Source organism: Cucumis melo, chromosome 4 (assembly GCF_025177605.1).
Source record: "Cucumis melo cultivar AY chromosome 4, USDA_Cmelo_AY_1.0, whole genome shotgun sequence".
Taxonomy (NCBI): domain Eukaryota; kingdom Viridiplantae; phylum Streptophyta; class Magnoliopsida; order Cucurbitales; family Cucurbitaceae; genus Cucumis; species Cucumis melo.
In genome coordinates this window covers 25,191,590-25,218,490 of record NC_066860.1, presented here as the reverse complement: position 1 = coordinate 25,218,490, position 26,901 = coordinate 25,191,590, and the positions used below count along the sequence as shown (strand labels likewise).

At 35.6% G+C, this 26,901-nt stretch overlaps 1 protein-coding gene across 5 annotated transcripts; it reads right to left on the bottom strand.

Annotated features, from left to right (window-relative positions):
* Positions 1 to 1,792: 1,792 nt before the first annotated feature.
* On the bottom strand, positions 1,793 to 26,453 carry LOC103500303 (clustered mitochondria protein). Of its 5 annotated transcripts, none has more exons than XM_008463561.3 (29): positions 26,209 to 26,453; positions 19,365 to 19,587; positions 18,140 to 18,201; positions 14,931 to 15,120; positions 14,714 to 14,857; positions 14,437 to 14,593; positions 14,144 to 14,337; positions 13,940 to 14,041; positions 13,402 to 13,537; positions 13,175 to 13,303; positions 12,397 to 12,793; positions 9,632 to 9,736; positions 9,168 to 9,286; positions 8,946 to 9,054; positions 8,709 to 8,864; positions 8,313 to 8,426; positions 8,065 to 8,235; positions 7,877 to 7,963; positions 7,250 to 7,381; positions 6,225 to 6,383; positions 5,538 to 5,606; positions 4,929 to 5,087; positions 4,566 to 4,622; positions 4,439 to 4,479; positions 4,154 to 4,273; positions 3,229 to 3,538; positions 3,043 to 3,150; positions 2,884 to 2,955; positions 1,793 to 2,633 (listed from the first exon to the last, which is right to left on the bottom strand). In XM_008463561.3, exons 2-29 carry the CDS (start codon positions 19,576 to 19,578, stop codon positions 2,184 to 2,186), a joined length of 4,263 nt encoding a protein of 1,420 aa, XP_008461783.2. In that variant the 5' UTR covers positions 19,579 to 19,587; positions 26,209 to 26,453; the 3' UTR covers positions 1,793 to 2,183. The 5 variants fall into 5 exon arrangements, with proteins under 5 accessions (XP_008461783.2, XP_008461782.2, XP_050939118.1 ...); XM_008463560.3 differs by having other exon boundaries at positions 26,236 to 26,453; XM_051083161.1 differs by having other exon boundaries at positions 19,365 to 19,583; positions 26,236 to 26,453.
* Between the last annotated feature and the right edge of the window lie 448 nt (positions 26,454 to 26,901).

The window sequence follows — 26,901 nt, the reverse complement described above, 5'->3', positions numbered from 1 at the left end:
TGTTTCTTTTAAAAATGAAAATTATCATAAAAAATTGTGAGAAAATAAGTCAATTTTTCAAAAGCGGAAGGTCAAACTATTTTCGAAAATAGTAGATATAATTTTGTTGTTCCATTTCTTTAGTTATGTCTCCTATCAAACCTTTTCGATTAAAATACGGTCTTTTATCTTTATACTTTAAAATTTATTCAAGTTTAACTTATATAAGTTTTATTTTACTATTTCACTTTCAAAAAAATCTTAAATATAGTTTATTGTTGAATTTTTTTAAAAGAATTATGTATTAAAAATTTCACCAAAAATTATGAAATTCTTTACCATATTGTAATTTACTTGTCATTATCTAATCAATTTCACCAAAATTTTATTCGACAGATTAAATTTAAATTTGTCAAAAATTTAAAAACTAGAATCGAAAATATAGTGGCGAAAATCGAATTTTACTAACTTTTTTTTGAGGACAAACTTCATGCTAGAGCATCTTTAGCTGAGATCTGAGTTTTTCAAATCTTTTACATATATTTTCTACCATTTTCCCTCAACCTTCTTTGTTTTAATATTGTAGATTGCAAGAGATAGTCTTTGCTTTGTTCATGTGTAAATTATATATCACCATCAAATAAACTAAACTCCCAATCTCTTATTTAAAGATATGATTAAAATCCAATACTAAAAGAATATATTCACATGAATTCTAAACCAAAATTTAAAATTGCTTTAATAGATGCTTAAAAATACATGACAAAGCAAGAAATCTGTTTTTATAAACTTAATTTACAAAATAAATTATTAAAATAAAATGACCCTAATTACTTTTATTTACGGTAAGTATTATTAATTAAATGAAAAATATTGTAAATGACAAAGTTACTGAAAACGTTTATAAAATATAGTAAAATTTTAAATTCTACCAATATACTCATAGGTAGAGGTAGATCAATAGGTTATCAATATCTATATTGATAAATTTTAAAATGTTTTTATTTTAAATAATAAGGTAAGAAACAAAATACTTAATAATAAAATATAATTTAGCATACAAAAACTAAAAGGCCAATCAGTTAAGGTTGTCCCTTTCTTGGGAAGGCAGCAAAGTCAATGTGTCTTAAAGCCAAATTTTGATCTAAAACATGAGAAAAATATGTAAATAAATAAATAAAATAGCTTAAGGGCTTGCAAACGACCTTTACCAATGGGACTTCTTCTTCCTCTTTTTTTTTTTTTTTTCTCACTTTATTCCTTGCTTGCTTTGCCTTTCACCAATTCCCTTAACCATTCCTCATCTCTTCCAAAGTTAAAAAAAAAAAAAAAAATTATGAAACTTCATCCTCTAGAAGTGCTCAGTGTCTTCGAAAGTTATCTTTTTGTTTGGCTTGAAATTTGAACATCTTTCCTAGGTTTTTTTTTTCACGATGTTACTTCTAAGGTTAAAATACCAATTTTGTTTCTTAAGAGAGGCAACGATAATTTCTTTGGTGCCGGGGGAATGTTTTGTTCTTGATTTGGTTGTGAGCAATTCATACCAACAATAAGACTCCAACTAATCTTAAGAAACGCAGTGTCAGAATTCTGATAGCATTTCCTAAGATAAATGGCTAGCAAAAAATTTCTTTGTAAATGATATCTGTTAAGTAATATTGTGGCAGAATTCCCTCTCAAAAACAAGTTTCACTCCTGAAATGGCAGTTTGTGTATGATAGTTACTAATAGTTACTAAACCAGAAATTGCTCACAAATAATGCACACAAATGTATGTGTATTTAATGCTCAATATCGAGAAAAGAAAAAAATATTTGAAACAAGGTGAGGGGTTAGGGTATGAAAATTGACGATGAAGATCATATTTCGTTACATACCGTACAAATGAACGCAGGTGTTCTACATTAACCTGATTTCTGAGTTTTGACTTGGAAACAGAAACAAAAACAAAAAAGATAAAAATGTGCTCAAAATCCCCCCTTGAACGACTCTAATTATTGAGAAAGGATTGAAAAAAATGGGATGCCTATAACTTCACTGGCACATCTAAACAAATATTTTTAGCAGCCAATTGCTACAACTAAGCTCAACTCTTTTCTAAAATGGACTCAGAAGTGTCATAATTAGCCAATTAGAGAGTTGCCTCCCTTTGTTCCAAATAAATTATTTATCATCAGGCTAACATAACAAAAAAATTCCACGAATCAAACTGCTGCTTTTGATTTCGGTTTTTGTTTCTTTGCATCCAAAGACGCTAATCCAGAGCCTAATCCGACTGGGGCTTGTTCTTGTTTTCCATCAACTGGGGTGTTGTTAGAAAGGTTGGTGTTAACTTCTTTCTTCTCACCATCTGTTTCACTACTATCCACTGCATCCGGCGTCATGCCAGAATTTATGATATTGAGCAGCTGGGTAAGTGGAGGCATAGCTTGAACTGGGACACCAGGCTGACGTATCAAGAGGCCTCTAGCTGCAGCTTTCTTTCTAACTTCAGCTGCAGCACGAGCAGCTCTCTCGTCTACACCCCTACCACGAGGAAGATTTTCACCAATAATGGCAGCATTCAGGGATTTGTTGATGGGAGCTCCAGAACTGCCAGATCCACCGCCAGCTACTGCAGCAGCTTGAAATGCTTGTATTAAGTCTGGATGAGACTGCAAGGTGAATACCATTGAAAGCCTTTAAATTTAGGATTGAAAGAGACACAAAAATGTGAGATAATATTCCGCTTGCAACGTCATCTAGGAGTTCTAATTCCAAGTTTAGTGCAAGTGAAATTTTCTTGTACTTCACTCAAAATTCATTATTCACCCTCCCTAACTGGGGTGTCTTCAAGTAGTATTTTTATTAGTCTTCTCTTGTAAATTTCATTAGTTAATAAAATTGAGCCTCTTAAAAGAATACCTTGAGAAGATCAATGGCCTTTTGAGCCGAGGCAGCATTCAAAGCTTGGCCCTTCTGTTTCTGAGCATTCATCTGTCGATATATAATCTACATTGTTAAACGAAAGAGGAATTTTTGGTAGCTCTAACCTTCATATTTTCTTTTCCATCTTTTACTTACCTGTACCTCACGCATCTTAAATGTCTTCATCCAATTTTCGGAATCTCGCGTCCGCGAATCTTCTTCACCCAATTGTTTCACCAGTATATCGTAGGTTTTCTTTTCATGCTGCCGTGAGAGACAAATCTTAGTCATACATTACAACAGATGTCAAACATTATTAAAAGCTTCTGTTCAAGGAATTACCTGGTGGGACAACTTAAAGGCACCCATACAATTGAATGCAATAGCAAGAGCATGGTAACAAACAGCAGTCTGAATATGTTCCTCGCCTAGAAGTCTTTCATTTTTCTTCAATGCTTCTTGCAAATAACGAAGAGCAGTATTCATCTTTCCAATATCCTGGTACATCATTGCAACATTTATGAAAGTTGCAGCAACATCAGGATGGTCAGGACCAGATGATAAACTTAGCAGCAGCAATGCTCGGGACATGTGTCGTAGTGCCAGTTCTGTTTGGTTAAGTCCATGGTAGAAAAGAGCCATATTCCCGTAACTACAGAAGCAAACAAAATTCATATCAGGAAACAGATACGCTAACTAATTTATAAGACAACATACATGCATGGATACAAGATGGAAGCAAGCACGGCAGAATCATTATCATTGGACTAATTTGTTGAACATTATATCTCATCCATTTAACTTTCATTTAGGTATATATCATTTATAACAGATGAACCCCATAAAATAATCTCATTTACACATTCTATGCTTTATACAGCATATTCATCTGTTAAGTGAAAGGAAATCGAATGAAAACAGTGATGAACAATATATATGCTCTGGCCAACACATTTCACCAGCCAGCTACTCACAGTAGCAAATGCATAACCTATACTAATTTTAAAACCAATAACATCCAGCGAGAATGTTCATGCAATTGCTTCCTGCAAAGTCAAATAAATATTATAAGTGACCCTAAGTGTTGGGAATAATTTGTGACTACCAAACGTTGTGTAAAGCAGCAATCTCATTTACAAATGAGAAAATATGGACATTCACTAAAGGTTTGGAGGAATTCCAGGTTTTTTTTTTTTTCTCAAGTTCAACAAAATTAGAATCCTTGATTCAATTAGTTAGACAAAATTAAGTATGGATGTGGAAATGCCTGTGGGCTGTGTCCGGATGATCCAAACCCAAACAACGTTCATTTATAATCAGTTCCTTGTGCTGTTGGACTATGGCTCCAGCCATGTCTCCTGCATGATACAAAACCATAGCTAGGTACCTAAAATTTCAAAAAGGAAAAGATCAGTCTTCATAGCATAATTATATGCTTGTTAATGAAAACTAGAACGCAAATTAAAGCCAAATATTCGTGCCCCTAAAACAAGAAGCATAATAATAAAATGTATGGACAAAATTTGGGTGCTTGCAAAGTCCTGATGTTTACCGGCAACAATTGGCAACCTCTCGATGCATTGGACCAGTAACCTGAGGCAAATAAGTATTCCAGTGATGAGATTGTCCTCTAACAGGATTCTTTCAGCAGGCAATGCTAAAGAATGGACTATCATTACCTGTTGAAGTATCGACACAGCTTCTGAAAATAGTGCATAGGCTTCGCTAAGCATCCCCTGAAAAAAAATATAATCAATCAAGTTTTTTAAAGCCAAACATTAATAATTCAGGTCCATCTGCAAATACACATTGATTAGCTATTTTTCCTGTTTAGTTCTTAAAACTCCGTCAAGCAGTACATGACAAGTAAACTCCTTAACCATTCAAATTTTCAGAAGCTGTTTATGCCACTGCTATTCAGCTTATAACAAGTTTAACTTAAGCAACTAGATAATGATCCAATGACACTGCTACTGTTATTATTCTGGCAATGAAAATTCAAGCAAACCAAAACAAGTCATTAAAACAACATTACAGCCCACCTCTGCCAACTTCAGCTTTCCTGTTTCGACAAGATCCTTCGCTTCCGAACATACTGGAACCGAATGCTTGATAACAGGTTGGAGATTCAAGATATCTGATGTCTGGAAAGGTGCAGCAGAATTTAAATCATATTTCCTAGCAGCAACTGTGATTCCAACCTGTCAAGAACCAATTTTATGGTTGAGCAAATCATTAACCCAATAGAAAGCTAGGAAGTCTGAAAACAATCTGGTAAAGAAAAACTAATATTTGGCGTGGTATAGAGATTTTTGTTGTACTTGTACATTGCTTGCTTTTAAGAGTTATAATTATGCAATAAGGTGAAAGGTATTAAAACTTCATATTAATATAAATTCGTGTATTTTCATTTATAAGTTAAAGGAGTAACAACCAAAACTTCCGCCACAACTCAAGGGAGATAAGTGGCGAACAAGTAAACATCCCCACTATTCAATCTATGCAGCACACACAAATTAGGGAAGTTCTGCCAGGATTCCACGGTGGTATATCTCCATAAATACAAATAAGCATAGTGCATAGCATCCAAATTAGAAATTGAAATATATTTAAGATGCACTCTGGAATTAAATAATTGAATGAATAGTTACCTTATGGCAAATGTTCCGTACAACAGACACTTTCTTCACACACGACCGTGCATCATCCGGCAAGTCAAACTGCATCGAATTTATTTCATTATAAGAAATTACATAAATGCCTAATTGATTTAAAAATAAATAAATAAATAATATATTAAAAGAGAGACATGGTTATAGCCACGCATGGTTTTAAATTTTAACAAGTCAGTGAAGAGCGTAATTTTCATTAAAGATAATGGAAAAAGTGAAATAACAGGAATGAATAGACGGGGATAGCTAGCCCAAACGGAAGCTTAGTTTATCTTTATGTCTTTGAGATAATATCATAAGGAGAAGAATGTCGGAGTCTTTTCATGTCAACTACACAGTGAAGCAGATTGCACAAGGTATTGACACTTGATAGGAAGTAGAAGTTGTAGCATAGGTACTAGGTAGGGTGTCAAATTGGAACTCCGATACTCTAGCTTTTCTCTTAGAGAAGATCGAGACCAAAAAAAAAACCGGTAGTTTATTTTTCTTCTCCGCTTTTATTCAATATAAAAAACTAGGATACCTTAAAGTTTGGATAGTATGGTAAAGAAGGAACAATCCATACAACGAAGTGAAGAGCATATCCTTAATACAAATGTTTGGTACGTGACAACAAAATAAATCTGAACATCATTAAGGAGCCATTCATGATAGGTTGAAGATCACCTGATACTTGAGCTTTGCAAAATATCGAATGTCAGCCCAAAGAGAATCTGAGTTAACACTCATATACGAGGATTGGCTCTTCTTTGCATGTGTTCTGCCTTTCCATCTGGCTTGTCCCCTTGAAATTTTTCCTGAAGAATGATGGTGGCCCGTTTGATCCTGTAACATAAATGTACTACATGAGAAATCAATTTAAGCTAATTGAAGCTCATTGAGCAGTAGTTGTAGTAGAGTGCCGAGAGAGTTTTTTTATCAGCCACAATGTGTACCTCTTGGCACACATAACCTTTTACCCTTCATCTTTCTCAAGGAGTAATTAAATTCAGTTTTTGTCATCGATAATGAGGTACCTCTTGGCATGTGCAGAAAGGGTTCTTTAGGCTTTACATCCTTTTTTTCACTTTACACAAGTCAAAGAACAATTGCATGTTTATTTTATTAGAAACAAATTTCATTGATGTATGAAATTAAAACAATTGCATGTTTGAAGTAAATGCTAAAACAATAAATTAAAATATTCCACAACATCAATTTCATTTCTTTCTAGGTGTATACTAATAGCCTCACACATTAACAGCTACTAAACTTGCAGTGTGCAAATAAAATTTAAAAGTTTAGAGAAGAATATTAATTTATTTATTTATTTTAAAAGGAAACAAGACCTTCCATTGTCAATGAAGAGAGGCCAATGCTCAAAACACAATAATATAGAAACTAAAATAAATGTTGAATTAAAAGATATAAACTAAAACGAGCTGAGAATATGAAAGCATTCAAATCCAAACAAATGTCTTGAATAGAATAGTTAGAGAAAGCCTTTGAATGAGAACACGTTGAGAATGCAAGTAGACGAGCTGAATTCACGTGAAAAAAAAAGTTTATTTTAGTATTAGTAGGGAATACGGGTAGTCAACAAGAGTAATCGCTAATCCACGTGCGAAGAATATTTAATATTAGTTCAGGGAATGGGTGTAGTCAACAATAATATAATTTTATCCAGACACTAATATCTGCTTTGAACAAACCTTCTTTGGGGTTCTGGACTGTGTATTACTAGCAGCTTTCGTAGCAAGCACCTGACAACTTCCAAAGAAACAATTGAAAAAATGGGAAAGTGCCATCCCCAAGTCATGATCTTCGGTATCTCTCAAAACATCCTGTACAATGAGTAATACTAGTGTGAAATACTAATTAACAGGTGATGGAATGATTTGTTCATTTGGAAAATACGAGAGAGAAAGTATGAGCCAATGGGGGTAAGTTCTTCCACTCTATCAGATTGTCTCACATCAGCATTGTTTCCAACTCAAGAGTATTTATATTACCATTAAGATGCAAAATGCCACTATGCAAAAGAACAGCAATATAGATTTCCCTTTTGTTAAGGCATGAAAAAAGGCTAGCCAAAAATGATTTTTATCTGTGCTTATCAAGATCATGCATGAGTTCTGAAAAGATATGACAGCATTGAGTATTACAACCACAACATGAGAAACACATCGTCTTAAATTCCACAAACAGCCAGACTGAATTATCAAACATGGAGAATCCATAAAATTCTACGTATCAGAATTGCTTTGAGAAAGTGCATAATGCACTCCGTAGTAAGAAATTTCATAGTAAGAAAAGGAGGAATAAGTTAGATTTAGCACCTTGAGGATGTGCTTTGCAGATCTAACTGCAATCTCATTGGAACAAAGGTCCCATAGATGGGGTAAATGTCTAGTGCCCTCAGCAACCTGTTCAAAATAGTTGCAAAGAAAATCTTTATTTAAGGGCATACCACCAATACAAGGACATCAAAATGTTAGTGTCATTTGTTATGAATATAGATGCTCACTTTTCCAATATACCGAATATTAATTCCATGAGCATGGAGCGCCTCAGTCAACGTCTGGCCATCCATGGGTGAGACTTCCAGTGTGCAGAGATCTTGAATAAATTTTGGCAGCACAACATTTGTGAGGAACATACTGGCTCCCCTCACATTATCTTCATCTGCTTCAATCTCCTGGTGAATGCAAGATTAACAGAACTGAGAACAGGGACCTTCAAAAAGCAGCTAAAGTATGGAAGTTCAGATCTAACCTCTGGGCTCCCGGCCAACTTAAATTCAGTTAAGACATTAGGATTAAAAGAGATTTCATTTTGTGACAGTGAGCTCTCTTTCAGATCCTCGGTTTTCTCGTCCTTGCTAGTATCCTGAAAGAAACATAATTCAGATCTCTCAAATATTTAACAAGATCCAATCACTTGGATTTTCATCCATTGATATGATGAAGGATCCCAAGAAATCATAAAACTGACATTAACATAATCCCATAAGAAGAATAAATTGACTTGCAAATCAAAGAAAACATGTAGATAAATACAACAATTGGGAAAGTTAATCAACGATAATACATTTCCATCACTAGCTAAAGGCAATACTTCGTTAAGTTGAAGACAAGTAATGTAAATAAAGTAACAGAAAGTAATGCATACATTTCCATCACTAGCTACAGCCGAGACTTCCTCTTGTTTTCTAGCATCAGCCAAGACTTCCTCTTGTTTTCCAGCATCAGCCACTTCAGGAGAATCGACTACGCTAGTAGTTCCTTCAGACTCAACCTTAGATTTTAACTGATCTGCAGCTTGGGCCTTCTCACACGAAAGAAACATTATTATAAATAGCATGAAAACAAAAAGATATAATTTTTCCACCAGTTCTTTTTAAAGTACCTGGCAGAAAGCAGTAATTAGCTCTGGTCTTAGAATACAAAATCGAGATCCTGGCCCAGTATAGTTCGCATCACGAGGAGTTACTCTCATTAAGTCAAGAAGATAATGCCTAAAAATAGATTATTGTCTCAGATAAGAAAAAAGATAACATATTCATGTAGCTGAAAACAATAGGACAGGGAAGATGAAGCCTGAAGATACAGCTAATAAACAATGCTTCACCTGCCATCACTGCCTACAATGCCCTTACATTCCACCGGTGCAGCTAACTTGAAAACATTCCCAGATGCATCGAGGACCGAGTGTTCCTTCAAATGCAAACGTTTGGCAGCTTCCAGCACCTATGCATTGTTTGGCACTTATAGTAAGGTGCTATATATACATAAATATTTAGAAAACAAAACTTTTATTGATGAGATGAACTTACAAAAAGAAAACCTATCCTATGGCTTACAAAAACTTCTCCAATCGGTCATAAGATTAAACCAAAAAAAGGACACACTAGACGATCAATGAATATTAAGAACAAAGGAGTAACTCCAATGGAAGCAATATTCCTAAAAATGACAATATATTGTTTAAATATTAATGACCGAAAACTTTCCTGAAGTAAATAATAAAAAAACGTAACTTTTATGAAAAATAATCATTGAAATGATTAAACCAGACCACATCTTCTCCCTCACCTTGGCATGGAAGTCTTCATTCCAGTTGATTTTCTTACCATTATCAACAGAACCATACAGAAGAGAGTCGGATTTGTCCCCTTGAAGAATGCCAGGAAGAACACTCTGCAGCAGAAAAGTGGATTATAGCTAATCAGAAACAATGCTGAAACGAGCAAAGCATAAAAATTCAGAGAACTATTAGAATATTGTAAAATAAAATGCAAAAGGGATACAGAAAATCAGAGACAGTAATACCGTTGTCCCTAAACTCAATTAACCATTTATATTTTTATCAACAACAAAAAAAGACCATTTATGTCAACAGGCATGCTTAGCTTACCTCCTGTTGCTGCACTTGTGCAACGAGAAATGTTGTGAAGTTAAATAAATACAGCTAGGAAGACTGATAAACCAGAAGGAAATAAAAGTTTTGAGAGATTAGAGAGAGAAATCAGGGACCCTTATTAAAATTGTCCCAGAAGAGTGAGCAAACAAACAAACCCAAAAGACATTATCCAAGTCTTATGACAACCTCTTCAAAGAATGCACCACAAAAGCAAGATACCTCAAAACGTGATCCATGGTATTCACTCTGCCAACCAAAGAGTTTAACCTTTTTTTGGAATTTTAAATTTCCAAATCGAAGAGAAAGGACGCCAAAGGAAGAGGGATCACATTGAAGAAGGAAACAAAAACTACAAGAGAAGCCTAGAGGGTCAGAAGACCCCAGATACAACAATTCCCCACCATGGGCAAGCACAAACTGAATAAAGAAAAAAAATATCCACTACATCTATTCTTTTCCAATCGAACAAAGAAACAACAGAATTCCAAAGAAGCAGAAGAAGTACGAAGAGGAAGGAATAACGAAAGTGATAAGATTCAGCTTTTTGGTGGGCAAATGATAAAGACGGGGAAATCTAGAAAGGGAAAAAACATCACCAAACCAGTGTCTTCCAGAAATAGATCCTAAAATAATTTTCCACAAGGCATTTCACAAACGGAGAACATGAGGGAATCAAAAGAGATTGCTTTCCAAGGGTTCCTAAAAGTGCCACCATTCCCTTAGTCCACTCAGATGGATGAGCCCATATTTGCTCATAAAAACTCAATAGATAGTTGGTCCTTGGAGGGAAATGCAACAAACATTTAGCTGAAAAGGCATCATTCTGAAGCCTCTCTTAGATCCAAAAGTTCTAGCCAAAACATCTGAAACCACTAAATGAGACCTTTGTTATCTACTAGTGAGAGAAGTTAAAGATTGTGGGTGAGGGAGAGGAGGCTCTGTATGAGATACACATCTAAATCCAACCTATATGTAAAAGGTGTTATGAGGGGAGAATCTTTCTCACCCCGATTTGCCCCTACTTTAATAAATTTTTACAACTCCTTTCTAGATATGGCATCACTCTTCAATGGTAGGTTTCAGTTGAGTCAAATAGATACATCTGATACCAATAGATTGCGGTTTTTCATTCTTTCACTGATGGAGTGAGATGCGTGTATAATAATAATCTTAAAAAATATTTTAATACAATCCAAGTTTAGAGAAAAGAACACAAACTTCAGAGAGAAAAAACTTTGAACATAAAATAAACTTAAAAATAAAAAATCTAGTTGAACAAAGAATTGAGTTTTTTAATTCCTTTAAAAATCTAAGTAAATTTATGAAAGAATAGTTTAGAAAATGCTAACACAAAAAATAAATAAGAAAAATAAATATTTTGGAGACAAAAAAGTTAATTTCAAATATAAAAAAGGGACAAGGGTTCGAAAAACAAAATTTTAGAGAGGGAAAACAAACATAGAAAGAGGAAGAAAGATTTTTGAGAGAAAAAATACGGTTAGTTAAAGAAAACTTTTGACAAAAACACTAGAAAAAGGGAGAAAGTAGAGAAATGTAAATAGTTAGCCAAGAGGGAAGAATAAGATTAGATTGTACTGTGTTTTTTGTTATGACATCAATGCTTATTTATATTCCACATTGATTGCGGTACAATTATAAGAGGCTTATAGTTATAACATAAATAATTCAATTTGTGAGTCCATTTTTGTATTGCCTATAACATTGTAGTGTTAAAAATAAAAGATTTGTATATGCTATATCATAGGTCTCCATTGGGGTTTCTTCTCTAGACAATTAAATACTATTTTAATACTTTATATTAAGATTTTCATATTTCAAATGTTCATTGCTAGCCATACTGAAAAGGTGAAATTTTGAGAAACAGAAAATTTAAAAAACTTCCTTTTTGGGATTTTACAATTTAATTCATAATTCATTTTCTTACATTTAAAAGTCTGAACCAAAAAGGTTGTCAATGAAAAACTAAAAATAAAGATCAAAATAGTTATCAAACAAGACTTGAACATTTTTATTTTTTAAAATTTTAAATTTAAATTTAAATTTAAAAATTAAAATTAAAAAAAAAAAAAAAAAAAAAAAAAAAAAAAAAAAACTAAAACAAAACAAACAAAAGAACAAACTACAACAAAAAGATTATCCAGTTAGTGATGAGTTATCACAAAGAAACCCATTACACCCTACATTAGAACGGGAACAAAGGAACAAACATTATCATCCTTCATACTCAATCCCATTCCCATGGAATTCAATTTTGACTTCCATTCACATTCTAACAAACAGGTAGTAATCCTCTCCATTTTGGTCCTTGTTCAAAAATAAGCGGTAAGCACAAACATAGTATTCCAAGGAGATTGAACCCTTAAAAGCAGGAGTGGCTAAGGAATCAGAAATTAACATCAGCATATGATAAGCTTACCTGAGCTACCACTCTATGTCCCCTGTAATCAATGATTGCCATAGCAAGATTGTAAAGCCCAGGGACATCTGCTTCCTGATATGCTTTTGTGCCTTTCAAATCATTATTAGCAGAGGCGTACGTAGCTTGCTCACTTTCAGTCAACTGCGTCTCAGTTGAACCATCAGGTGAAGATTCAGTTATACCATTAACTTCCGAAGTACAAGATGAATTACATCTTTCACCATTAGAAAGTCTGGTGTCAACATGCAATGAATTATCTATAGCCCTCTCCGACAGACCATGTAATGAGCTCGTGCCCTGAACTTTAGAATTACCATCAGATGCAGATCTCTTGGATATGTGTTCAAGGTCCACATCCACAGCAAAGCTGAAGAAAATATTATTGTGTACGTACCTAAAATTCAATCAAGGTAAAGCCCAATATCAATTCAACGATTCTTGAAATTGATAACAAACCAAATGATTGGTTATAAATTCAACATTCAGATTAATGAACCAGCCAATCATGACATGCACCACTGTAACTGGAAGTGCAAAATATTTACTGCCTAGTAATGTATAAAGAAAGAATCTAATAACAAATGCAATGAAGCATGAAGCAGTTATTTTGCATTATGATGTGGAACTAAAAAGTTGAGCTTCCTGCAGTTGATTAAGACCTTGAGCATTAAACAGAAGTCTTCCAAATATTGTTACATTTAAATAACAATATAAAACAAAATAAACATTTCCAGATGTGTCACATTCTGCAAGAAAACTTTTTGTAACAACTAACATGTGAAAGCATTCTGGATCAGTTGGATTTATTGGTGGTATGCATCTGCTGATGACTCCAATAGCACCACTGATAGCTGCATCGACAAAGTCTGAAGTTACTTTGTAGAGAGCCCTATCACGCAAAATCCTGCATCATATAGCTTTATTAAGAATTGATCACAGGAACATATTGTAAATCGAAAGAAAGTAGTAAGAGCAGGCCTCTTAGCAAATAGGTAATAATACCTTTCCTGTGGGGTCGTATGAGGAAACTCCCGACAAGACTGCAACTCCTCATTCCAATCCCTTTGCATGCCAATCAGCTCACTACCAAAGGAAAGGGTTAATGCATCTTCTGCCCTGGCTGCATCACGCTTGTGATCTACAAAAATAAATCTCAAATGGAATTAATCATATCAAACTAATGAAACAGTGACAAGAAGCAAAGCAGACTATTTCAAAAAGAAATAACGGCAAATTGCAGAAAGTACAGCGTCTTTTTCCACATAAATCAACTCAGAGGTTTGAAACTATCTTGTAACACCTTATCCATCTCACATATCATGTAAATAATACATTGTCAACAAATGAGCTACTTCAAACTAAATTACCAATCATAGCATAATCCAGCCATGTACATATTGTATAGCAGAGGCTAAATAATAATGCTATTTCAAAGTTATCGACACTAATCAATCATTATAACCAGAGAATGATCAGCTATATCAAGCTTTAAGATCCTAAATAACAGGACGAACTGGATTCAAGAGAAAAAGCAACTCACCAGGCACAGGATAGGCTCCAAGCCATGAATTTGGGGGCAGCAAAGATTGAACATTTTCAAAAGGATGTGCAGAGGCTCTCTGTTCCAGAACTTCACGGAAAGCTTTAAACAAGAGAAAAAAATGTTAGTTTAAATATCAAACGGAATGGAAAAGTTTTCACCAATTGGATGATTCAAGTGATCAGCAATCAATTGTAGCTTTACCTTTTTTGAACTTGGAGCTGATCTTCTGCAGCAGCCCAACCAGGGTACTAGCTTCATATGCAGTTTTAAATGGCTTTGGATCAAGAACATTTCCTGTGCTCGAGTTGACGTAAAAATGTTTTGCAGTTCCTGTTATACAGAACTTATTTCCTTCCAATGTAATAACATCCAAATATATCAAATCTCCAGTGAGCCTGGAAGTAACAAAAGATGTGTTCTTCAAGAGCATCCAGTGGACAAACAAAAGCAACGATCTTCACATGAGCATATAAAAATAGATTGTTTAAGTTTACCTTCTATAGCTTGGAGGAGGATTGAAGGATGAAAAGACAATGCTCTCTACACATCTTACCTCTTTCGAGGATGATGATAGAAAACTGCCAAGTGAACCAGAAACGTCTTCCATGAAACCAAGGCTGTCAAGCTCTGGGACCTCTGTTTTCGCAGTATCTGGATCAAATTAAAACACAAAAGCCTCCTTACAATGAAATTTCCCAAACAATATAAAATCTTAAAAATACATAACAAGCCAATAAAGGAAACGAGCTCAGGGAACTGAACAATCCAAACCTCCTGTAGTTGCTGCTGCATTTTTTTGGGCCAGTTCATACTGTACTGCAAGAGATGTTGATAGCGAAGCATGAAGAGTGGAAAGGGAAAGCATGTCTCTCGTACGATGAACATGGGCCCTTATTGATCTATCATCATATAATGCTGTGAAAACAAACACATGAGAGACCAGAAATCAAATCGTCCATCACTTAAAATAAATTAGAAATTCCCATACCAGGTACCATCTCTAACGAGCAACCACCGATTGTAATATCAGCTACTTCTGAAATTTCATTATAATCTTCTAGTTGGTGAGTTGAACCATCCTTTGTGTGCAATAACAAGTCATAACATGTGAAATAGCAAGTCTCCGGAGCATCAAGAAGGAACTGTCTAATGTCCATAACAGAGTCCCCCGGATTGAGCTGCAACACTCATTAAAGAAACAAGTATTATGAATTTCATTATGCGACAGGTTGCTGAGACATCTTGCCAAAAAGAACAGGCAACTGAAGACGAAGAATTGATTTCTGAAGGTACCAAATGGGTGGTTAGACCAATGACTTGAACAATAAATTGCAAGCACAGAAAATTCATAACAGCCAGTTTGTTGATGTAAAATTTCACAAATATGAAATATGATCAGACAATTACAATATGAACAAAAACTCTTGATCTTAGTCGTATTTAACCTCCTCAGTCCTCACAAGCTGCAAGTAAAAATCAGGGACAAAACTATCTAACACTTGATCTTATACTTCACTTCAGTTGGAGATTAATTTTAAAAGGGACTCGAGAGAAATAAATATTCCTTTATTGTAGGTAAGAAACAAAGTTTTCATTGAGAAAAAAAGGGATACTAAAAACAAGCTTGGAGGAAAGGAGCCAAAATAAACTACTAAAAAGGTACTTCAATAAGAAAAAACAAAAAAAATCGCAAAATCACAATTTAAAAAGAAAAAAGGATTTAGTAACAAAGTCTCAAAGGAAGAGGGAATTAAACCTAACAACCTCCCGAAACCTATTCACTCATCTCTCAACCTCTCTAAAAATTGTGTTATTCATTTCCAACCAAATATCCCAAAAAATAGCAAAGAAGCTTGTTTGCCCCAAGACTTTGCCCCTTTTTCCTTAGAAGGGAGGTTCAAAAAAGCATCCCTACCCCAAGCACCACACACATCAAATAAAGTTCTTCAACAATCTCAAGAAACCTAAACCAGCAATCCCACAACAAATGATTGAGATACTTCAGCAAATAATACATCATTGAAGAAACAAAGCAAAGAACGAATGTCCTTGCACACAATCCAAGTAATTCACTTTCCCATGTAAAACTTGCCATGAAAAAACCTTAAAACTTCTATTGGAATTTTAATTTGCCAAAGAGAGAAGAAAATAGAGAAAAAAGAGGAGGAAGAAGGGACAAATAAAATGTGAAAGAACGAATGCCACGAGCCCTAAAGAAGGATTAGATGATCAAAAACAACATTCCTTCTCCTTGCCACACTGGGAGGTTACCCAAACTGGAAGTCTAAGGAAAGCACACAAGATGGCACTGAACCTCACCAACTCAAAGATCTTTCCACCACTCTAAAATTCCTATAGCTTCTCTTAAGCTAAACAAACTAGTGTGACGCAAAGAGATTACAATCCCCACAAAAAGGCAGGCTCAAGAGCACCTCCTCAATAACAACATAACCATCTCAATTCCAAGCCAAATACAAATCAGAGTCTCCAACCAATTCCTTAATGAAAATATTTGTTTCTTGTTATATGCATAGGGGAAAAAAGAACACTCCAGCAAATGGTGCTAAAGACTTTGATCAAACTGACAAACTGACTACAAATGATGTTAAGCCTCAACTTGACGTCAACAAAGAATGCATCACTGTGTGAACAAACAAGGGAAATTTGTTTAAAACCCCATCCAGAGTGTTTAAGTCTCCCATGTGAAATCTGTCACACAAGAAATTGTACAGACGAAAAAAAGCAATTTGTGATAGAGAAGGGATAGACAACAAGCAAAAAAAAAGTTGCAAGAGGAACTTATAGAAGAAATGAAGAATTGAGGATCCAGTGCCTAGAATCTATACTCCCCGAATATGAAGGATAGAGAGCAAATCCACAACATTTAACGCCTCTTTATGAGAAAGATGGTGCTTGAAGCCCAACAACAAGGACGATGAAGAATCAAAAGCCTATATAATAAAAGCAACAACATGTAACTTCTTGTCAGAAAGATGATATAAGTGAGGGAACAACTCACAAAGAGGTTTATCTCCCACCCACCGATCCTCCTGAAAATAGCCACTTGTGCCCTCCCCAACAGAGTAAAATAAAAAAGGGCAATCGCATTCCAGAAGTATTTTAAAGGCAATCAAGCTGAGCCCTTGCTTTTAACTTTTTGTAACCAAGCTGATATGACCCAGAGATCTTTTGCTCCCCCATACTTGGCCACTCACACTTGCTCCAAGGCCAAAACCTGGGACATCAGGGTTTTTGGTATTAAGCTCACCTGTAGGTTCAAAACTGGTACCTCTGAGCAGATATGACCAAGAGATCTCAAGCCCTTGCCAACGAGGCAGCACTTGCTTCCTAATCAAGTACATGCCTTTCTTTTACCTTTTAGCTAATGAACCTAGTGCCTTGAAGATAGAGAGATCTAGTATTCTCTTTTTTATATGTATAAAATGACAAACTTTTAATTAAATAAATGGGAAAAAAACCAATGATCAAATTTTTAAACTCCTTTTTGCCTATTTTATAGCCCTACAGTCATCATATCACCATTGCTCTTGGCATCGTGCAACCATGTTCTTCCATGCTCTGTTGAATGTTCAACTATGATAAGTGCAATCCTTTGTGTAAGATACTTGTAACATTTTACATCTCCATGGCCAGAAAAGGTTAAGACTTTTGTACACTTGTGTTGTTGTAGCTATTTGCCACGCAAACTTGATTTTAAAACTCTTAATTCTATGTATAGAATACTTGTCTTAGATTTAGTGTGCTTTCAACTTCAAGATGAAATTTACTAGCTGCAGATTTTTTAATTGATTTTTTTTTCAAATTAATTCCGTTGAAGACCCTTTATTTTATATCCCATTGCTTATGAAGGTAGAACATCCACTGGGGAACATATTTTTCTCCTTGTTGTTGAATGGAATGTTTCCTGTTTACACAAACATCCTTTCCACTGAACCAAAGAATGTAAAGAAGTCCATCATGGTGCTTAGAAACATTTCTTTTTTTAAAATGATTAATACTTTAACTCATACAAAAATAGGCATCCTAGAGAGATGTAACAAGTATTAGGTATATTTTCTTCTTTCATTCCATTGAAAGCAATAGATAGGACAGCTTTGGAATCAATTAGTTGCATGTAAAATTATAAATTATATGAAGAATATGAAAGCCTATATTAACATGTTCAAATCAACTTACTTGTAATTCAAGCTTTTCTCCACTTTGTGTTTTGACACATATGGGATAAAGATGAAGTTCCCCTGCAAATTGATTGGTGCGAATGAGATACAATACAACATCAAAGTTAGTGATCAACCCCAACTTTGCATTCAAATTTGAAAGGATGTCATCAATACCAAAAGTAGGGTGGTTGACAATAAACCACTGACAGTCCTATCAGTTAGTATCAATGTCGACAAAGACGTGCTCCCAACAAGCAAAAAAGCATCTCTTATTATTTTATTTTTTATTTTCGAACACGCTAGGACACACGAAGATAGGTAGGTTCAGAAATGTGAAGGACACTGCTGAAACATAAAATAAAACAAAACAAAAATAATGGTTTCGTCATCTCATTTAAGCCCATTAAGGTCCAGCCAAATTTTTTAATCTCGGGGTTTTCAGCACTCACCCACTGAGTTTTCAATCCTCAAAAAACATTAGCCACTTACTCTTCCATCCTCGAAAGTTCAAGTCTCAGATATTCTTTCCTTACTCTCTCTGTTTTGCCAAAACTCAACAGCAAGACCACCGGTGATCAAACCACCTAGCACCTTCATCCTTTTTTTCTCAGTGGTTTTTCTTTTCTTTTCTTTTCACAATATGCCAAAATAAGCACAAATATAGTATTATAGTGTTCTGTTCTACTTTTTCAGAAATTGACTCGCCATGGGTCTGTGTCAATGCTTCTTAGAAGGTTAAGTCAAATACAAACATATGAAATAGCGACCAAAAGCACCTCGGAGACATGGAATAAAAAATTGGGAAGGAACGGAAGTTTTCATAAACTCATTGTTATTTTGTGTATAAGTTCTAAAGTTTGAAAACCAGATGGTGACAGATATTTTCCCCCATAGGTGATGATGTTCAAATCCAACAAGAACCAAATTATTGGGGCACAGTGGTGTAGAGGAGGATACTCTTAAACCTTCCTTGTTATGTGACAAGAAATCTGTTCATTAAAATCAAGCTCCAAATCTTTCCAAAATAAAATTCAAAGTACAGAAAGTTTGAGTTGTTTTACAAAAACTAATCACGTATCAAGTATGCTTTGTGCTCCATTACAACTTATTTTCATTTCATATGGTTTTCGCCTTTTTTTAGAAAGAAAATCAGCAACTAGAGTCTCAACTAAAGTAAATTCCACGTTCATTAGGGTTCTCCGTAATGTAGGACTCCTTATACTAATCATGCAAATAACTACCTTGCTTTGGTTGACTTTCTGGAGTAGCTGTTTCAGATTCTTTGATGTCTGCTTTAATATCAGATGATTCCTCAGCTGATTCAACTAGTTCGGCTTTTGACTCCAAAGCATTATTAACATCTTTTGAAGCACCAGAACAAACTACTACCTCGGAAGAATTTGGAGCATGGTGTGCCCCTTTCCTATTCTTCAATTTATTTGATTTTCCCGCCATTTTCACTACCTAGCATTTGAGAAATACCAAACATCATAAGAAGTGATAGACAGCCTAGAAGTTAAGAAGCGGTAAACGCCAAAGCTTATGGCATATACTTACTTAAACAGCTTATCGAATTGCCATGTGATAGAAAAAACGAATGCTCCAAAATAAATAATAAAATCAATGTGCATGTCTGCTCCAACAAAATTTTAATATTTCAATCGGAATTGGATAATTAACTACTCATTTCTAGTTTTCTGATAAGGAGGGAAAAACAGCCTTCAGTCAACTATGCTTTTATAAGAAACAAACGTACTGATGAAAAGTCGAAATCTTAAAATAAGAAGGAAAGAAAGGGTTGATTCCTACCACGGGCTAATAAAATGACATATAATTTTATTTAAACAGGCAGCTCTCTGATGAACCAACAGGAAGGATAAAACAAAACTCTACAGGAAATCCAAAGAAAAAACGAATCCCACCACGTTCACATAATTCATTTAACTTGCTCTATTTCAGCAATTTTTTTAATAAAAACAACAAGTTTCACTTGAGGAAAATTGAAAGAATATGTTAGACCCCTTATCAAACATGTGTATACAAGAAGGAAGAAATAGAATTTGTTAATGATCACGTGTGGAAATAGATATTAAAAAAAAAAAAAACATAACACACGTGTGATTTAAATAAGTCGGTGGGCGGGAAAGTAGGAGGGATGTTAGCTGTCTTTTGGGCGGGAAATAGTGTATAAAATAGGTATCGTGAGTTAGTGGTGGGGGACAAGTTTTTGGTGAAGAGTTTTTGAGAGATGTTTCTGTTTACTTCTGGTTGAGAGAAGAACAGAATTTACCATTGTTGTCAAGGATTGCGATCTCTGCAATTCTTATTCTTGTACTGAAGTAATTCAATAAAGCAAACAAATACCATTCGAATTTGGAGTTTCAACATTTTTGGTATCAGAGCCGTGATCTGGGAAGGGATGGTTCAGACTCGGATAGAGGAACGTCTGGAATGCATCGACCAAGAGATTGTCGGAATGAAGAAGGAATTAAGCAAGGTGCCGGCGATCGAGGTAAGTCTGAACGAAATTGCGAAGAGCATAGAATTGATGCGTCTTCAGTCCGAAAAACAGCAGCAGTTGTTATTCACGATCATTGAAACGAATACGTTGGAGAGGTCGACGATGAGTGGAATAGTGACAGAAGCCGCCGCGAAGGAATTTGAAAAAGCTAAAGGAAAGGAAGGCGACGCGTCTTCCAGTAGAATGACAGAAGCAGACCGAAGTTTCAGAATCGATGGAAATGAACGAAGAAGCGACGGTGACGAAAGCTTTCAGGACCGAAACAAATTTAAGAAGATCGAAATGCCTGTTTTTACAGGAGAGGACCCGGATTCTTGGCTATTTCGGGCAGAGAGGTACTTTCAAATCCATAAGCTAACTGATTCTGAAAAAATGCTAGTATCTACAGTTAGTTTCGATGGACCGGCTTTAAACTGGTTTAGATCTCAAGAAGAGAGAGATAAGTTCACTAGTTGGGCGAATATGAAAGAGAGATTGCTAGTTTGTTTTCGATCTAATAAGGATGGAACCATTTCTGGACAGTTTTTGAGAATTAAACAGGAAGGTACCGTGGAAGAATATATAAATTTGTTTGATAAAATGGTAGCTCCGGTGAATGACTTGCCAGAACGTGTAATCCTAGACACGTTTATGAATGGTTTATTACCGTGGGTGAGGTCAGAAGTATTTTTCTGTCGACCGAAAAGCTTGGCAGAAATGATGGAAGTAGCCCAGATGGTTGAAAACAGAGAGATAGCCAGGACTGAAGCCAAGATGTGCGGATACTCGGGGGGTAAGATAGCGGGGCAAAATAGTGTTGTTGGGAAAATATCCACTGGAGGAGTAGCAGGGGACAATAAGAACAACACTGTTTTTCCCATACGAACTATTACACTGAGAAGCTCTGTTCCGAATGAAAACCGAAGAGAAGGGAGTTATAAGAGATTACCTGATGCTGAGTTTCAGGCAAGGAAAGAGAAGGGGTTGTGTTTTCGATGTAATGAGAAGTATTCCGCAGATCATAAATGTAGATTGAAGGAACAACGAGAGTTGAGGATGTTTGTTGTGACAGAAGGAAGGGAAGAATATGAAATTGTTGAAGATGAAAAAGAAGAAAAAGAGTTGGGCTGCATGGAAATAAATGAGAACCTTACTACTGTGGTTGAACTATCAATCAATTCTGTAGTAGGTTTAAATGATCCCGGAACTATGAAGGTGAGAGGAAAATTGCTTGGAGAAGAGGTGGTTATTTTAATTGATTGTGGAGCGACACATAACTTTGTGTCAGAAAAATTGGTAAAAAAATTATCATTACCAATCAAAGAAACTTCACATTATGGTGTGATCTTAGGATCTGGGGCTGCTGTTCAGGGAAAAGGAGTATGTGAAAAACTGGAAGTACAGTTGAAGGGTTGGAAAATAGTGGAGGATTTCCTTCCTTTGGAACTTGGAGGTGTTGATGTAATTCTGGGAATGCAATGGCTGTATTCTTTGGGGGTTACTACAGTAGATTGGAAGAATTTGTCTCTGTCCTTTCTGGCCGAGGGAAAGGAAGTGAACATCAAAGGAGATCCTAGTTTAACTAAGGCAAGGATCAGCCTCAAAAATATGATAAAGAACTGGGAAGAAAAGGATAGTGGATTTCTGATTGAATGCCGATCTTTGCAAGTGAAAACTGTAGAAGATGACGAATGCTATTTGTTAAATACAGAAGTGGAGAGCAAGGGCCGGATAGGTTCAGTTATCAAACAGTTTCAAGATGTTTTTGAGTGGCCTGAGAAATTACCACCCCGAAGAGGAATAGAGCACCATATACATTTGAAGGAGGGAACAAACCCAATTAATGTTCGTCCATACCGATATGGATTCCATCAAAAAGAAGAAATGGAAAAGTTAGTTCAAGAAATGTTGAATTCAGGGGTAATAAGGCCGAGTAACAGTCCATATTCTAGCCCGGTGCTGTTGGTAAAGAAAAAAGATGGGAGCTGGCGCTTTTGTGTAGATTATAGGGCTGTCAACAATGCTACAATTCCGGATAAATTTCCTATACCGGTAGTGGAGGAGTTATTTGATGAGCTTTGTGGAGCAACTCTATTTTCTAAGATTGATTTGAAGTCCGGGTACCATCAAATCAGAATGGCCGATGAAGATATAGAAAAAACGGCTTTTAGAACACACGAGGGTCATTACGAGTTTCTAGTAATGCCCTTTGGGTTGACCAATGCTCCGGCTACATTTCAAGCTTTGATGAACAACATATTCAAGCCATTTCTTAGAAAGTTTGTGTTGGTCTTCTTTGACGATATATTAGTATATAGTAGAAATGAGGAAGAACATGAAGAACACATGAAAAAAGTGTTGACAGTTTTGCGGTGTCATGAGTTGTTTGCCAATCAAAAGAAATGTCATTTTGCACAGCAGAAAATTGAGTATTTAGGCCATGTGATCTCAGGAGAAGGAGTGGCAGTGGATCCAGAGAAGATCAAAGCTATCTCTGACTGGCCACAACCTACAAATGTCAAAGAAACCAGAGGGTTCTTGGGGTTAACTGGATACTATCGACGATTTGTGCGCAATTATGGAAGTATTGCTGCTCCATTAACCCAACTGTTGAAAAAGGGAGGGTTTAACTGGACTGAAGAAGCTACTGTGGCTTTTAACCGGTTGAAATCAGCAATGATGTCTTTACCGGTATTAGCTTTACCTGATTTTTCTAAACAGTTTGAAATAGAAGCAGATGCCTCTGGATATGGAGTTGGGGCTGTTCTGGTGCAAGACAAAAGACCAGTGGCATATTATAGTCACACGCTAGCATTAAGGGACAGGTCTAGACCGGTATATGAAAGAGAACTCATGGCTGTTGTATTGGCAGTCCAAAGATGGCGTCCTTATTTGTTGATAGGGAAATTCAGGGTGAAGACTGACCAGAAGGCACTTAAATTTCTGCTAGACCAGAGAATTATACAGCCCCAGTACCAGAAATGGATAGCTAAATTACTTGGTTATTCATTTGAAGTTGTTTATAAACCTGGGGTGGAAAACAGAGCAGCTGATGCTTTGTCCCGAAAACCAGAAGAAGTGCAACTGTTTGGGCTGTCTATTCCAATAGCTGTTGATCTGGAGATAGTAAAAAAGGAAGTGTTTCAAGATCCTAAGTATGAGAGGATTATAAGGCAGATAGAGCAGGGTGAAGAATTGGAAGTAAACGATTACTCTTTGAAAAAAGGGTTGCTGATGTATAAGAATCGACTGGTAATTTTGAAGCAATCCTCTTTGATACCAGTAATTTTAGATACTTTTCATAATTCTGCAATTGGAGGACATTCAGGGTTTTTGAGAACTTATAAAAGAATAGCTGCTGAGTTGTATTGGATGGGGATGAAAGCTGATATTAAAAAACATTGCGAGGAATGCTTAGTATGCCAAAGGAGTAAGACATTGGCATTATCCCCGGCTGGTTTGCTTGTTCCATTGGAGATTCCTCAAGCGATATGGAGTGATATATCAATGGACTTCGTGGAGGGCCTTCCAAAGTCAAGTGGTTTTGAGGTAATCCTGGTGGTGGTTGACAGACTGAGTAAATATGGACATTTTTTACCGTTGAAACATCCGTATACTGCTAAGTTGGTGGCTGAGCTGTTTGTGAAAGAGATAGTAAGGTTGCACGCATTTCCTTTGTCCATTGTATCGGATAGAGACAAGGTATTTCTTAGTCAATTTTGGACTGAATTGTTTCGTTTATCCGGCACTAAGCTGAATAAAAGTACAGCTTATCATCCTCAATCAGATGGCCAAACTGAGGTTGTCAACCGAGGAGTGGAAACTTATTTGAGGTGTTTTTGTAATGAGAAACCTAAGGAGTGGGTTAGATGGTTGCCCTGGACGGAATATTGGTATAATACCACTTTTCATCGTTCTATTGGCATGACTCCATTTCAAGTTGTTTATGGCCGACAACCTCCTACTGTTCTTTCTTATGGAAATTCACCATCCAAGAATTCTACTGTTGAGGAAATGTTGCTAGAAAGAGATCTTGTATTGGTTTCTCTGCGTGAACATTTACGCCTAGCACAAGAACAGATGAAGTTGTATGCGGATCAAAAAAGGAGAGCTGTTGAATTTTCAGTGGGAGAATATGTATTTCTACGTATTCGTCCTTATAGACAGATTACAGTGCGCAGTAGAAGGAATGAAAAGCTTGCTCCACGTTTCTACGGGCCATATAAGATTATAGAAAAGATTGGGCCCGTCGCTTACCGTCTACAACTACCAGAAAATTCCAGAATTCATCCTGTATTTCATGTGTCTCAGCTGAGGAAAATGATGGGACAGCATGCGGATTCTCAACCGACTATTCAGTTTATTGATGAGAATTACATGTGGAAATCTGAACCGGAAGAGGCTATTGAATATCGTAAGATTGGAGCTGAGCAGTGGGAAGTGCTGGTGTGTTGGAGAGGTTTGCCTAAGCATGAAGCTTCTTGGGAATCTTATGATGAAATGAAGGAAAAGTATCCAAATTTTCACCTTGAGGACAAGGTGACTTTAAAAGGGGGAAGTAATGTTAGACCCCTTATCAAACATGTGTATACAAGAAGGAAGAAATAGAATTTGTTAATGGTCACGTGTGGAAATAGATATTAAAAAAAAAAAAAAAACATAACACACGTGTGATTTAAATAAGTCGGTGGGCGGGAAAGTAGGAGGGATGTTAGCTGTCTTTTGGGCGGGAAATAGTGTATAAAATAGGTATCGTGAGTTAGTGGTGGGGGACAAGTTTTTGGTGAAGAGTTTTTGAGAGATGTTTCTGTTTACTTCTGGTTGAGAGAAGAACAGAATTTACCATTGTTGTCAAGGATTGCGATCTCTGCAATTCTTATTCTTGTACTGAAGTAATTCAATAAAGCAAACAAATACCATTCGAATTTGGAGTTTCAACAGAATACAAAAGAGCCAAAAAGACACAGACAAACTTCCTACCCAGCTGTTGATAACATTTTTTATCCAACTTTCCAAAAAGAAAATACATCAGAAAATCACCAAGTAATTTATGCTTTGTTTTCTGCTCTTTTTACTTATTTGGGTGGAGTGAGGATCGACATTAGATTCTACAATTTCAATAAATAAAATAAAAATAGACACATCTCCCCCTGGAACAGATAGAGACCAAGCATTCATCGTTAAATTACTAACTGAAACTCACCATTCTTTTTTATAATGACCAAATGAAGGTTAGTTCTAGAGGCGAATAACCACCTTCCCCCACCCCAAAAATATTTTTGAGAAATGTAAGTGCTTTAACTTCATTTACTGAAACTTCATTAGAATATAAAATTAATAAAAACCCAAATAGGAAACTCAACAACCTAAACATATAACAGAGAACATGTGGAAAACACCATACACAGCGACAGAGTATATAAAAAAGGAAATAACCATTCAGCTACAACAGAAAGGTAATCAACATAAACAAAAGAGAACAACAAAGAAAGAAAGAAAGCCAACTAAAACCCAAGCAAACAAATAGAAGATGGAAACAAAAAAGACCATGAAATAGATGGTTTTCAAGGTCTCATATCGACTACCAGAAGCTGAAATATCTAAAAATTTACAGGTTTCAGAGGTGTGCCTCGAAGCTGTTGAAGTAAAACAATCAAAGGGGATGCTCGAGTGGGAAAGGAGGAAGGAGAGAAATGGAGAGAAAATCCGGCTGAGGTTTAAGGGAGGGAGGGCGACTGAATAGAGGAAGTGGCTGAGACAGAGAGGCGGCTAAATTTCGCCCTTTCTCAAAAAGCAAAACGGGAGCCTCTGATTATTCTCCAACCCAATTAATTGGGCCTTTCCTTAGGTTTTTTCTTTTGTTGTTATATCTTTCTTTCTTTTTTTTTTCTTTTTTTTTTTTTTTTTGCAAGAGCTAACTCTTGATTTTGGTAAATTAACTAACCTAATGTGTATCTTATTTTTGTTTTTACTTTTACCTTTTCTTTTACTTTTATTTTTATTTTTGTTCTTGTTTTTTTTCATGAAATCTAAATGAATTAAAATGGGTTGGCTTGAATAGCGATAAAATTGTTTAAATAGTTGTGGTTTAAAATGTAGTTTTTCGATCCATAAAATTGATCATGTGAATTCAATTTTTGTTGTGTCCAAATTAAACAATTATGTCAGTTGGGTGTATTAATTTTGTGTATCATTAACAAGTATATCAATTGAATGTATTAAACTTATTGTAATATAAAAAAGTGAATGATTGATAAATCTATTCATTTATCGGTCAA